Source organism: Macaca fascicularis, chromosome 9, assembly GCF_037993035.2.
Source record: "Macaca fascicularis isolate 582-1 chromosome 9, T2T-MFA8v1.1".
Taxonomy (NCBI): Eukaryota; Metazoa; Chordata; class Mammalia; order Primates; family Cercopithecidae; genus Macaca; species Macaca fascicularis.
The window spans coordinates 57,920,446-57,934,966 of record NC_088383.1 but is presented as its reverse complement, the minus strand read 5'-3'; the positions used below and the strand labels follow the sequence as shown (position 1 = coordinate 57,934,966).

The window sequence follows — 14,521 nt, the reverse complement described above, 5'->3', positions numbered from 1 at the left end:
ACCATGGCACAGGGGTGGATACAAAACTTACACTTAGAAAATTTTGGCTACTGTTTTGCTACTGGGGCAGACTGTGCTTGTTAACAGAGGAGAAGGGGCTGAAGAGGAGGTTCCAGATCCCAGGGAGGATGGGCAGGATTCGAGAATGCAGACTGAGGAGGGGAGCTGGATGGGTGCAGGGAAGCCAAGTGCAGGGGCAGGGGACCACGTTTCTGGGAGACAGCAAGGGAGGGGACAGTGCTACAGGGACACGATGAGGTGCAGAGAAGAGAAAGCAATTTATTTTCCAACCATGTATGCCATGCAGAGCATGAGGGAGGTGAGGGGGAGGGAAAGGGAAGCTTAGACCCTCTGGGAGAACAGCGGAGTTCAGGAACCTGGGCTGAGAAAGATAAAATCATCTCCGGGAAGCATTGTAGAGTCTGTCCCCGAAATGAGGTTTTGACCCAGGGAGTTGGAGGCCCTCTTCGAACTCACCTGCACGAACATCCTTTGAACTTGAAGATCACTCTCAAAAAGCTCATCTTTGTCCAGAGGAAAGACAAAGAAGAGGTAAAGGCACTGTAGGAGCAGGGCTGGAAGCCCAGACTCAGCAACCCTGCCCAGCGTCTCCTGCAAGAGAAGAGCACACGTGAACCCAGGCAGCAAGGCAGCAGAAGCAGGTCAGTCCAGACCCAGGATCAGGCCCCTGCAGCGATTTCAGTGAGGCCGTGGGACAGTCCCTCTGGGCTCCAATCCTCAAGGGTGAAATGCTGACAACCAGAGAATGCACCTAGGGTGGCTGTGAAGATTAATTTTATATAAAGTGCCTACTATGTGCTCCATAGCTCCTTTATAAGATTCACAGAGGAAGGAAGGAAGGAAGGAAGGAAGGAAGGAAGGAAGGAAGGAAGGAAGGAAGGAAGGAAGGAAGGAAGGAAGGAAGGAAGGAAGGAAGGAAGGGAGGGAGGGAGGAAAGGAAGGGTGGAAAGGAGGGGAAAGGGGAGGAACTGTATAAATTAGAATACAACGGCTTCCTAGCAAATCATACTGGGTGACTGTGGCCCAGGGCCTCATGATTAGGAAGGGAAAGCAGTCCAGAGGTGAAGTTGATAATATGTGTGTGAACAACAGTGGTGAGGACCTAATCAGGCCCCTCCCCACCCTCTCATCTAGATCCCAGACAGATCTCGTCAAGGTCCAAACAGCACAATAGGTGATGACTGACAATCAGACAGCCAGCAACTCAACTAAACAGCTCAGGGCTGCCAGACAGAGGCCAAGAGGACAGGAAGTCTGCAGAGATGGAGACCAGCCTGCCAGGAGCTTCCTGGGATCTTTCTTCCTGGGGCTTTGCCTGCAGCTCCACCAGGATTACTGCAGCTGCACCCTCTGTGTGTGCATGTGCGTGCATGTGTGCATGTGTGTGTGCACATGTGTGTGTGCATGCGCACATGTGAGCACCTGTGGGGTCAATCTATGGAATGCTGTCCATGCAACTTCCCACTCCATTGGTTAACCTGACAGACACGATGGAGAAGTCAGAGAAAGAGAAGGACAAATGTATAATCTGGGCCAGGATCAGGACTAGATGCAGGCTGCTAGTCCTAGCCTTGGCCGTAAGGGTTTACAGTGCAAGATACTGTCCTCCATGTATTTGACACCTTATTAACCTTGACCCCCTCAGGGCAGCTCTCCCTGTCCTTCCCCCACCTCACTCCCAATGCATCATGCACAGGCAATGAAAAGCAAGCCCTTAGGTTGATGTGTCACCACCTAGACTGCAGAGAGTCCTTCCCCAGGGGCAGATGTGATGAGCCCTCGTGCTATGCTTCAGACGGCTGTGCCTGACAGTGGTGCAGGCAGTTTACTTGAAGAAGAGTCAGGAGGTCCTCCCTTCAGTTAACTTCCCAGATCAGGTACCACCCCCTGGCCCCAGACAAGGGCTGTGTGATATGCTCCTATCACCCCTCCAAGCATGGCTGCAAATGCCCATCTCATGTCTGGGTTCATCTAGTGAAGCAGCTTTGGAACTGGGTAGCAGGTAGAAACTGGAAGAATTTGGAGAAGTTACACTGAGGGCAGCAGCCACCCTGATTCCCTGCTGTGTTCCTGGCACACAGTGGGTATGGGTGGGAAGGGAAGAAAGAGGACAGCCCTCATCTCTGGGTAAGGGCAGGACAGGTACCTACAGGGCACGTTGTTCAGGCTGACTGTAACAGGAAGAAATAAAGAACAGTGGCTCAGAGCATGGCTTCTGGAATCAGACAGACTGCAGGTGCACAGCGTAGGTAAGCCCACATTCTCATCACTCACTGGTATCACCGTGATCTGACTCATAGGGTCCTTGGGAGGATTAACTGATGATGTCTTGGACACACCCAGCCTTGCCCCACAGGTAAGAAATAGTCAATAAACATCAGCCATTATCAATCCCACACTAACCCCAGAAAAGAGGCGTTATTACCCCCAATCCTAAAATTAGAAATGCAACCAAGGGGCAGAAAGGGAAAGCAATCTGGCCACAGTTACATACAGCTTGTCAAGTGGGAAGGTGGGAATTTCAGACTCTGAAGTCCATGTTCTACACCAGAAGGGGAGGAGGGAGGAGAAATAATAAATCTGTTTTATGAAACGAATGACCCTTTTGGGACATGCCACCACTCTGTGCTAGACCTCCCTCTGCACCTGGATGAGCAGTGCCCAGGGCAGAGGCCGATGGCCTGAAACTCACCGAGTCTGTCCCCGTGAGCACGTACACTGACTTCAGGAGCAAGTGGCCATCCTGATCCACGTCCCCCTTCCACCACAGCAACTGTCCAGCTGCCAACCGAGCTTGCTCTGGAAGAAAGTGTCACCAGGAGGGCATACAACGACCTGCCCACCCAGCTTCCCCTCCATCCAGGGCCCCCTCTTCCCAGGACATGTGCCTGAGCATCTGTAGAGGACTTCGGCATCTTTCCTACACATCCCCAAGGCCACCTGCGTCTCTACCAAACGTTCCACACCTTGCCAGACTAATCTCCTTGGAAGACAGCCTTTTTCGTGCCACCGTCCCTGTTTAGCAACCATCAGTGGTTCCTGATTGCCAATGAGTGAGAACAAGCTCCTTGGCTATCAGACTCCCCACAATCCTGAATCTTCCCCTACTTCCTGGATCACACAGTCCCTTATGTTGCAAGAATTCCTGAAATCTATACCATGCTGAGCAATTTCTTCCCCTTAGAATTTCCTCCTGACCCTCGGCCCTCAGCCGCTGTGAAATTCTGCCCTGCCTCCAGGGATCAGCACACATGAGGGGAAGAATGCAAGTCAGGAGGCCCCACAAGAGATGCACACTTTGGCCTCTGTATCTTTTCAGGACCAAGAGCTCCACTGAACACACAGGTGCATCTTCAATCCTAGCATTTCCTCTGAGAGACCATGGTCCCCTGTGTGTTGTGTGTGTGTGTCTGTGTTGCAGTGTTTCTGGGTGTGTGTGTGTGCCTATATGTATCTCTGTGTGTAGCATGTTTCTGGGTGTGTCTGCATGTGTAGAGTGTGTGTCTGTGTGTAGTTTCTGTGTGTGGTCTCTGTATGTGTCTGTGTGTGTAGTATATGTGTATGTGTCTCTGTATCTCTGTGTGTCTGTGTGTATCTGTGTATAACATCTGTGTGTAGTGTCTGTGCATGTGTAGCATCTGTGTGTAGTGTGTCTGTGTGTCCGTGTATAATGTATTGTGTGCAGTGTGTGTGTTTGTTTGTCTATGTCTGTGTCCCAGAAGTAGCAGAGCTCCCTGACCCCTCTTCCCTCCTCCTGCATTTCCATTGGTCCCCAAGGCACTCAGTGGCAAAGTGGGGCCCACTTCTCTTTGGCAGGCAACACTGTAGCTCCACGTGAAAGCAGAGAGGGGCCAGAGAGACCAGGGAGGGTGTGCAGGGCTGCACTGCTCTCTGTAGAGGGTCTGCCAGCACCTCTGTATTCTTACCCGCAGGCTTCCCAACAAGGGCCTTCTGGAGTTGTTGGGCAAGCTGGTCAGACACATCTTCAGCCAGCCTCTGGAGACTGGGAAAGCAGATGATCCCCACGGAGTGTTCCCAAGCCTGAAGCAACAGATGGGACTTGGTCAGAGATGGCAATGCCACAAGCAGGGCATGAGCACCACCCGCCATGCTGCCCTTCACCGGCCCAAGCTGACAGCTTGACTTCCTTTACCAGGTGCATACAAAAGGCCACCACGACACTCACCCTCACAGCCTCAACCACCATCCCTACACCAATACGTCCAGATTCTCTAACTGCCCAGACATCCCCTCAACACGAGCCCCTAAGACCTCAAACACACAGAGCCCAGTCCACCGCCTTCCCCACAGCTTGCTGCATCTGGTATCGGTGGATGGCCCTGCCAGGCGCCCGCTGTCCTGTGGGAGAACCAGGACCGCCTCTCCAGATTTCTCCCTTCCTCGGCCCTCATCCAGCCCCTCCTGTTGTTCCTCATATACAGTTTCAAATCCTGTATAGATATCCCAGTTTTAGTCATTCAATTACTTCCTTTAGATAAATTCCAAAAAGTGGGCTTGCAAGTTAAAGGGTGTGATTTATTTTCTAGTACTTTGGCACATATTTCTAACTCGGCTTCCAGACAAAGTTAACCAGATGAGACTCTCCAGGCCTCCCATGAGCGGACAGGTTTCTCCACACCCTCGGCAACACTGAGCATCGCTGTGCTCTTTCATCCTTAATGAAAAACTTAGAAGCGAAAAAATATCTCATCTCAGTGGCAACCTTTTGATTCCTAGGGTGGATAACCTTTATCGGGTTTCTTGATTGCCTGTTTCTTTTCTTACCCTATAACTTTATTAGGGATTTTACTATTATTTATTTAAAAGAGCTCTTTGTACCTAAAAAATGTTAGATGGGCCATAATATAACTTCAGTTATTTTGAGTTTGTCATTTTGTCTTTTAATTTGCTGTTGTTTGGTTTTGCTACACAGAAATCTGAAATTCCCATGAAATCAAATTTCTCAATCTATTCTTAAAATTTCTGGCTTAGTTCCAGGCTTAAAAGATTCTTCTCTAGTCCAGCTTGTTGTTTTTAATCTCCTCTTTTTCAATTTCCTTAAAATGCTTTCTTATCTGCCCTTTCTGTATTTCTATCCCACCTAATCACCTTTTTCTGCAGACTTTTCCCCTTATTATCAGGATACTATTTAGTAGAAGTCAGGAGTTTTAAAATTCTGTTTGGAATGCCAGACTCATTTCAGAATTTACTCCCTATTTCTGTAGTAGCCCTGTTCGTAAGTCTGCTTTTCAGCCAAGTCGTTGGGCAGATGGCCTTTTCTCTTTGTTCTACTGTGTTGTAGAACTGGCTAAGCAGGACTAGCTAAGTTTCCTAGTCCTGCGATAAGAAGGGCTCATTCCAGACCAATGGTCAGAGTGGAGGGACTGCCCTTGGTCCAGGACTTGAGTTCTCGAGAGATTCCCTGTCCCTGCTTCCCACCAGGAAGGCCAGCTGCTGCGCACATTCCGGGCATCCATGGCCTCCATGGAAGGCAGTTTTGCTGCCCTGCTTCTACTCAGCACCACCCACCACCCACTTTCACTTAAGCTCGTACTCGAAGACCTGAATGAGTTCTTTTTTAATCTGAGCTCTTCCATCTAGGAAAGATAAGGAGGGCTTCAAAATCCAAGAGGAAAAACATTTTTAATGTGTGTCTTGCTGTGGCATTATGTTTGTTAAAAACAAAAGCCTTTTAAAATCTTCCCTTTATTGAAAGATACTATAAACAAAGTGAAAAGGCAAGCCACAAACTGGGAGAAAATATTCACAATGCATGCCACTGACAGAGGATTAGTATCCAGACCACTAAAAATAGATAAGACAAAAACAACCTGCTTTTTAAAAAAGAACAGAATAGACAACTGAAAAAGCAGGTCATTTATGTAAGATGAAATAAATAACAAATTATTAATGATCCATAAAGTGGACATTGAAACCTCAATATTTTATACTTTTCGGGTGGACAAAAATGAAATACCTGACAATACCAAATGTAGGAGAATGGGAGGGATCCTGGAACCCCCATGTGCTACTTACAGAGTATCAGTTGGAAGAACCTTTTGAAGAAGGGTTTAACCTGATCCAACAAAGTTACAGGGGCACACACTGTACCACCTGGCAATTTCACTCCTAGGTGTATTCCCTAAAGAAATTTTGGCACATGTACTGAACAGAAAACATTTGTGTGGCATTATTTGTGGCTGTGAAAAACTGGGGAAAAAACTACTGAATATACATTGATAAGACAATGAATAATTTGTCGTATATTTATATAATAGGGTACTATATAGTACTGAACAAGAAATAGAGCTAGATGCATCAACATGAATGAATCCCAGAGATAGAATGTTGAGTGGAAAAAGCAAGTTGTCAAAGTATATTACAGTATGAGTCTATAAAAACCTGTAAGACTAGATTGAATGTTACTGATGGCTGTATATGTAGCTAATAGAAATGAACATCCACCCAGGGAATGAGGCACCCCAAATTCAAGAGAGAGAACCCCATTGGAGGAAAAGGGAGGGGAACGATCTATAGAATGTGTACACAGGGAGCTTAGTTTATCTGAAATGTTTTATTTGTTATATATTGGTTTGTGAGTACTCATGTGTTTTGAGCAAAATTTTACGTGGATCTGAATTTTTTTCTACCCTATAAATAGACTTGGTTGGCGTTTGCTTATGTAAATTTTTTTAAAGTAGTGGGTTAGAACTTTGCTAAAACAACCAAAATGCTAGATTACTGTTAAACACTGTTGGACATAGCAGACCTCCAACACATACTTGATAAGTGAATGAAACGAATATGAAACCCATGATACGCAGTAACAATGACTAAATGTTTTGGGCCTCAGTGCCATGCTAAACACTTACACTATGCATTACACTTCCATGCATTAGCTCCACTAATCCTCAAAACAGGCCTTTGAGGTTTGTACTATTATTATGCCCACTTTACAGAAACTGAGGCTTAGCCGGAGTTTAAGAGAAATCAGTTAAGTGGCAGAGTCAGGGTTTGAATTATTTCACACACACATGCACATACCCAAAGTAGCATTGGCACGTCTACGAAACTTATGGCTGCCACCTGCAAGCCAGCTGCCACTCAGACACGTTAATCCCTGGAGAGAAAAAGTCCATCCTTTTGGCTTGGAATTTCTGTGGCAAGATGATTTCCTTCCCTAGAAATGAGAACTCTGCTACGATGTATTTCTAACAAATCCCTGCAACTCCTCCCTGCACTGACAAACCCCTCAAAGACCAATTTGCAGGCAGTTGACTCAGAAGCATCTATATCGTCTCTGGAGCAGTGGGACTCCAGGAGGCACTCCACAATAAAGCAAATTGGGCCACTGTGAGCTGAACAGTAATTGTACTCTGAGCCAGATCTCCCAAGGCCCAGATTCCTTCCTGGGACCTCAATGGGCACTTCTGGAAGCTGCATTAACTCTTTCAGGCCACCGGGGTGCTGTTTGATGCACAGAGCCAATCATTTACTGAATGGTACCATGGGGACCCCAAAGAGTTAAGGCAGCTTCCAAAAGGCCCTAATTTTTTTCCCAAACTGGGATTTACATGCTGGGAGAATATTGCTCAATATTTTTAAAAACTTTTATTTGCTAACATTATCTAAGCTGCACCATCATGCCTCATGGCTGTCCCTTCACATGGAAGAAAGAGAAAGAAAATGATGCTCTGGTCTCCAAAGGAAAATAAAGAATGGCAAAGCTCTAGGGGAGATGAGAGGAAAAACCCAGCTTTTGAATGACAAAGAGAACATGGTTGGTATTCCAGCATGAACAAAATGTCATTATTCCTCCATTACTGCAGAGTTTGTCAGGTTTGTCTTTAAGGGAGCTCAAAGCATTTCTGAGACTTTGCATGAAGTTTCCCTGCGAGTGTGATGCAGTGGACCCTCTCCTCTGTTAAAAAACAAAAACAAAAACAAAAACAAAAAACAGTGCATCAAAACTTTGCTAAAATAACAAAACAGCAAAAGTGTTATTTCCCCAAGATTGGAATAAACCATGTTGCAGGTCCCACTCCAAGATGGGGTAGAGTGAGGAGTGGATAAAGAGGGGTATTTACCCTTACTCTCCCCTCTGGACACCACACTTAAAAATAATTGTTGGTCATCTTTGCTATTTTATTTAACAGTGTTTATCTTTCTTCAATTATCAGTTAGATTCACACTTGGTTTTTACAAGAATGATCAATCATACTCAACATCATAAACTCTGCACCATTGGCTGACTAGTCAGCCTAGGAATGTGCACATATGCACACACACAAACACCAAAATACACTCACCTCTAAATACAACTAAGTTAGTGTTCATTTCAATCCCTCCGTACTAGGAAATGGATGTATTCCTTCTTGTGTTACCCACTTTTCCAGTTACCTGTTGTGCATGACAAACCACCCCTAAATTCAGTGGCTTAAAATAATAGCAATCATTTATTTTGCTCATGGATCTGCAATGTGGGCAGGGCTCAGCAGGGACACATTTTCTGTGCTCCACTCTGCTAGGACAGCTAATGGGAGCTAAGAGATCCACTTCCAAGATGGTGGGTATGCTCACAGGGCTGGCCAGACGGCGCTGGCAGTCAGCAGCAAGTGCAGCCTCAAGGTCAGGGCCTTGGATCCTCTCTACACAGGTGTTCACTCAGAACTACTTGGGTTTCCTCACAACATGGCAGCTAGACTCTAGGAGTGAGTATGCCAAGTGAGAGGCAGAAGAAGCTGTGAGCCTCTTGAGGCTGATGTCTGGAAATATCTCTTCTGCCCTGTTCCATTAGCCCAGTCAATACAAATCCATCTAGATTAAAGGGGAAGGGATGAAGATCTCACCTCTTGAAGGGAAGAGTGTGAGCCCATTCACAGCACCTCTAATCTACCACATCCACATATTTCCCTTTTCTCCAATGTGGCCCCACCTCCCAGGTTGTCTATCTCAAACATTGATAGATTTTACATTAATTGCTAAAGATTCTCTATTTTACTTTCTGCTTTCTCTCAAAGTCCACATTCTATGAATAAACCTTAGTGGCTACTTCTGTAGCTCTAAATTTCCCTATTTCTATTATTACAGGATATCTCTGTGCAATATGAGGACCTCAAGTGCTTTTCTTCCCCCAAAACTAGCACCTTCCCATGATTGCTAGAAGAACACCTTCTTCACTTGGTGTGAGATCATACGATGGGAAAGGTTCTAAAAAGACCAAACCCCAAGGCTCTTGGCAGGAAAAGAACAACAGTCTATTGAATCTTTCTTAAAAAACACTACCCTGCACACCACAGAAGTCATTGGCTCTGTGTTGCTTCCATGTGATGAAATAAAACTTCCTCCTTATCTGCAACATCCTAGAGTCAGCAATCTAAACATCTTATGTGCGGGGGTGACATTCTTTCTGAGCCCAAGGGAAAGGTAAGGTCTTAACCAGGCAAAGCCATTGTCCAGTGAGTCATGAAATAAGGAAAGAAAAACCAGATCTGCCCCATCCTAGGAACCCCAGCACTGAGCAAGAACATCCAGTGGTTAATAATGCAGAGCTACAGCAGACTGCCCTGGTAACGTTCTGCTCCCAACTGACAACTGGGGGACTTTGACCAAGTTATGCAACATCTCTAAACCTCTCTTTCCTCATTTATAAAGCTGGGATAAAAATACTACCTACATCACAGCGTTATTGTGAGGACATGTAAACACTGAACGGAATGTCTGGCTAGCTAGTTAGAACCTGTAGGATATTACCTAGCTATTATCAGTGAAAGCAACTGCTCACCTGGGCATCAGGGTGCCTGAGTTTAAGTCTTGGCTCTGCCCCTTGCTAGTGTTGGAACCTAAGGCATCATTTCATCTCTTAGCCTCATTTCTAATATACACGTTGGTTAGTACAGGTCAAAGAAAGAATAGGGTGATATTAAAAAGAAATAAAAGAAAAGGGGAAAAGGCTAGGTTGGAAGGAGCTGACCCTAAATCAGGACTGAAACACCCTTCAACGTGCCTTGGCTAAGAATTCCTTGACCTAACAAGAAGAGTGAAGAACCGTAGGTGAGGAGGGAACCTGCTGTTCTGGGTGAGAATCCCATTTCTCACTCTTCCCCTCAGGGCAGCTCCCTTTTTGGGTTCCAGTTTGTTGAGATTCCATTGGGTTCTTCCTTATTACCTAGACAGTAGCCAAAATGTTGAGTAGGTTAGCACTCCTGCAGCCACTCTTCACCTCAAGAGGCCATGGGGCTGGGATTCACTGTACCACGAACCAAGCCCACCTTTGTGCTTGCCTAGCAGTTACTGCAGATTCAAGTATAAACAATGACAGGGATAGGGTAAAGTTCAGTGCTCTGTGTTTGGAGGAGTCAGATATGAGAGAAAAACAAACAGGCTAACGAGAAGTTCTTCTCTGGGAAGAAGATGCCAAAGAAGTAGCTCTGAGGGAGTCTGATGCACAAGACAATGCCCATTGTCAAATCTCAAAACTCACAAGGCTGAAGCTACCAGGTGACAACAACTTAGGAGAGGCACACATAGCTGTCAACCTGATTCACCCAGCCCCAGCTACAACACAGATCACCCCTTCCAATCAGAGTCTAACTAATAAAGAGGCTGGGGGTCAGTAAGACAAGACCCCACACCACAGGGACATGGCCTTTCTGAGCAGAAGTGACAATTCAAAATCCCTTGTGTGCATTGCTTTGGAACAAAGAATATTCCAAATCATCTTAATTAATTTTCTTTGGGCCAAAAATGAAGAGAGTCAGGTATAGAGTTGAGCTCCATCACACATGGGAGTTCGGGACTCTTTTGTTTGTACTCAGGAGTCTCAGAGCCCAGGCAGGGTATGATTTCAATGAGAACCAATACATGCATAAGGCTTTGATGTTAACAGCCACATTCCAGAAGTGGCATAACATTTTAGGTTCTGTTATTTCCAAGGGGGAACTTCGTGGAAAACCTTAAAGAACACTGTTTTATAGTTATAAAATTCAGAACAGAGTGCTTACAAGCTTATCTTCTTACACAAGGGCCTATATTCTAGTAAATATTCTCAAGCTGCATCTCAGGTTAGATTTGTTCTGCACTACACCTGAGAAGAATCTCCCATCTTCCCCATCTTTCTTTCCACCACCAACTCTGAATTAAGAAGGCTGAGCACTCTGGCTCTGGCAAGGTTTTATTAGTCGGAACGTAATAGAAACAATGTTTTGTAGGCATGTAGGACTTAATAAAATAATATTAATATTAAGGAAATTATGAGAAGCCTATAATATTCTGCCTCTACAGGGTTTGCCAGAGGTGGGCTCCAGGGATCCAGAGTAGCAGATTGTGTCAGCAGTTTGGGGAATCGTGGTGACAGGAATCTCAAATGCTTCAGTCCATGTGCAGTAAGTACCCTGGAGGCTGGTGGAAAAGTAATGGGAATAATGTCTACTTTCCATGAGCTGTGGACTTTATAATCATTGTCTTGTCTTACCCTCATGGTTTCTCCTCGAAATGCTATTAACTCTACTTTATGGGTAACTGAGGTTCAGCAATAGTTGGTAATTTGCTCAACAGCACACAACTAATAAATAAGTGATGCAGCCAGGACTTGAGCCTTGATCTCTTTGACTTGAAAGCCCACATGTTCAACAACAGGGTCATTATGCCTCCATTATCGGGAAGAGGACAGGGTTCGGGAAACAAAGATGAGTATCAAGGTTCACTTATAATAGTAACACTTAAATATGGAGTCACAAGCTCACATGCCTGTATGGTGACATAACATTCATTAGTAATATGGGATGAGTAAAATATGTTGGAATGAGCTCTGAGGTTACCTGGGGAACCCCATAACCCTTCCCATATAACTGTCAGTATTAGGTCTACCAAAATTTTCAAGATAAATTAGAAATCTGATTTTCATATGAAAGCTTTCCATTTTGAAAAAAAAATTAAAAATGGCCACTAATTCATTCTGAACCCCTGCAGGCCAAATGAAACACACAGTGTGCTATTCGATGCCCTCTGCTCTGGGCCACACTCACCATGAGGGCAAACCTCTGTCTTCTTCACTCCTATAGCCCAGGCCTTAGAACAGAGTATAGGAGCTTAATAAATATTAGTACAGCAAACAAACGAATTCTCAAATAAACAACAGGGAGGTGAAGAAGAATCAAGTCCTGGCTCTTGGGTGCAGAGTCCTTTCATCAGACCCCGGGCTGCCCATGTGGGTGGGAACGGTGCCACTGAGAACCAGCAGCTCAGTAATGGCTGAACTCATCCCCATCACCAGTGACTTGCACTGGGGGCTGGGGACTGCTTATATTGTCCCTTCCATAAGACAAATTTGACCTGCGAACTGGAGTAAGACTATCCCACCTCCCAGAATCTGGGGTTGTCAGGGCAGGCAGGGCTAGGGCTGAGAAACTTTAGCTGTCTCTCCTAAACTAGCCCTAGTTATGCAGTCTGTGAAATGAGATGAATGGGACTGCAAGTCCAAAACATGAGGAAATGATGAATTAATGGAAAGTGAGTTATTTGGCAACTTTTTAATGCTAAGTATGCAATGCATCCTATAAATGTGTTTCCAAGAAGATTCTAAGTCATCTTTGGAAACCTTTAAATATTACTGATGAATAAGTTACAGGAAATATATTCACAAAGGCATTTACCAGTGAAAACATGCCAAAGCCTCCATCTGCCATAGTCTACTTTCAAATGTGAGAGGCAGCTCATGTTCTCTCTGCTTTGAGTATTTTGTAGGTATACGCTTTTCAAAAATAACCCCAAATCCATAGTCAAGTAAACACTAAGTCCTCATAAAAAGTGCTTTCAATGCTACAACTAGACTTCAACTATAAGGCAGACCTCACTGGCAGGAGTATTGCTCCCAGACAACAAAGGAAATCCCTTGCAGCCAACCTGTCACCAGCAGCCACTAGCTAGAGTGCAGACCCAGTAGATACGCTGGTTTCCTTAGTGGAGCTGTGACCAGGATGTGAGTGAAGCTCTGGTGCTCTCCACTCATTTTATCTCACTTTGCATTATTGTTACTATTTGATGCAAGATATTCTGGCTCTCCCAGGCCTTGATGTTGGCAACCCTGGGGTGCGAGGTTGCCAGCCACCTGCGTGACTCTTGTGTCAGGACATACCATCCTCTCTTCCCTCCAAAAGAAGCTGGCCTTATTTCTAGCTCCCAAACTGGGTTTGTGGTTGAGCAATGTAATATTTTTTAACTGAAGAGACAGTATTACTCAGAAGCTAACTGTCTGTCCTTTCTAAGTACCTCTCCACCCTAGAAATGAACCTTACTTGTCATCTTTGGCATGTCACTCTTGCTAGGGTCTTCCCAAAATTCATATAGTGACATTTTAATCTCTAAAGTAATGGTCTCAGGAGGTAGGACCTTTGGAAAATGATTTGGCTCTGCCCTTATGAATGGGATTAGTGCCCTTATAAAATAAGCCTGAGAAAGGCCCCTCACCCCTTCCACCACATAAGGCCATGGCAAGAAGACACCTTCCATGAGCCAGAAAGTAAGCTCTTATCAGACACTTAATGTGCCTTAATGTTGGACTTCCCAGGCTGCAAACTATGAGAAATAAAAGTCTGTTGTGTCTAACCTACCCAGTTTACGTCATTTTGTTATAGTGGCCCTAGCAGGCTAAGACAACTCTCCCCTGAGCAACCAATCAGAGTCCACTTGTGATGACATTAAAACCACCAACTTCACTATGCAATCATCCCAGAAGTGTCCCAGAGCACCTATCACCTTACAGTTTCAAAAAGAAGAACACTAACCTTCAGGAACAGGGGGAGAAGACTCAACAGGCTCTTCTGACGCTCAGTGGGGCTCTTGTGAGTCAATTGCTGGTATTCCAGAAACTTCCTTTCCAGCATGTCCCAGAGAGCTGTGGGGCCAGGGGACTGCCCTCCACGTGGGACATCAGGCTGCACAGCAGCAAGCTGCCCTTCACTTTTGGAACCTGGATCTTCATTTCTGTCTTCAGCCTTTGAAAGATCTTCTGCCTCCATGCCGTGGCAAAGCAGATCTGAATTCAGAACAAATAGAAGTGAACACTCCTGTCACATCACTTCCTGATGATTCTGGCCGTGGAGAAGGTACTGTACTCACTCAGCCCAGTTCCTATTGAAGATGGTTCCCCTAAGAATCTGAAACAGACTAAAATAAGGAAGACTTTTTAAAAAGGAGATTCAGATTTAGATGTGATTAATACAAATTCACAATCTAGTGTGTGCCCAGCACTGTGGGATCTTATACACAGGACTCAGACAGACTCTCTTACAGCTACACAGACAGATGGGTGCCCTTATTCTCTCTAGGTAAGTAAGGAAACTGGGCCAAAGGCATATAGGCAGCTAGACATCAAGTTGAAATGCAAACTTTCACACTAAAGCCGGTTTGTTTGTTTGTTTGTTTGTTTTTTGGAGGTTGGGTTGTTTGTCTTTTCACTTGTTGCTGCTTCTCTTTTAAAAGGCTGCATACATAAAAGAGA

At 45.2% G+C, this 14,521-nt stretch overlaps 1 protein-coding gene across 10 annotated transcripts in view; it reads right to left on the bottom strand.

Annotated features, from left to right (window-relative positions):
• WDFY4 (WDFY family member 4) overlaps positions 1 to 14,521 on the bottom strand; it is a 295,895-nt gene that overhangs the window by 256,916 nt on the left and 24,458 nt on the right. For 6 of the 10 annotated variants that reach the window (XM_015456044.4, XM_074001615.1, XM_005565164.5 and 3 more), the window contains exons 2-5: positions 13,806 to 14,056; positions 3,948 to 4,062; positions 2,714 to 2,820; positions 478 to 612 (exon numbers count right to left, since the gene is read on the bottom strand). In XM_015456044.4, the coding sequence (XP_015311530.3) occupies positions 478 to 612; positions 2,714 to 2,820; positions 3,948 to 4,062; positions 13,806 to 14,039 (591 nt within the window). In that variant the 5' untranslated portion in view covers positions 14,040 to 14,056. Of the gene's footprint in view, positions 1 to 477; positions 613 to 2,713; positions 2,821 to 3,947; positions 4,063 to 13,805; positions 14,057 to 14,139; positions 14,188 to 14,521 lie in introns of all 10 variants that reach the window. The other 4 variants (XM_005565163.5, XM_074001616.1, XM_015456039.4 and 1 more) reach the window with 1 other exon arrangement.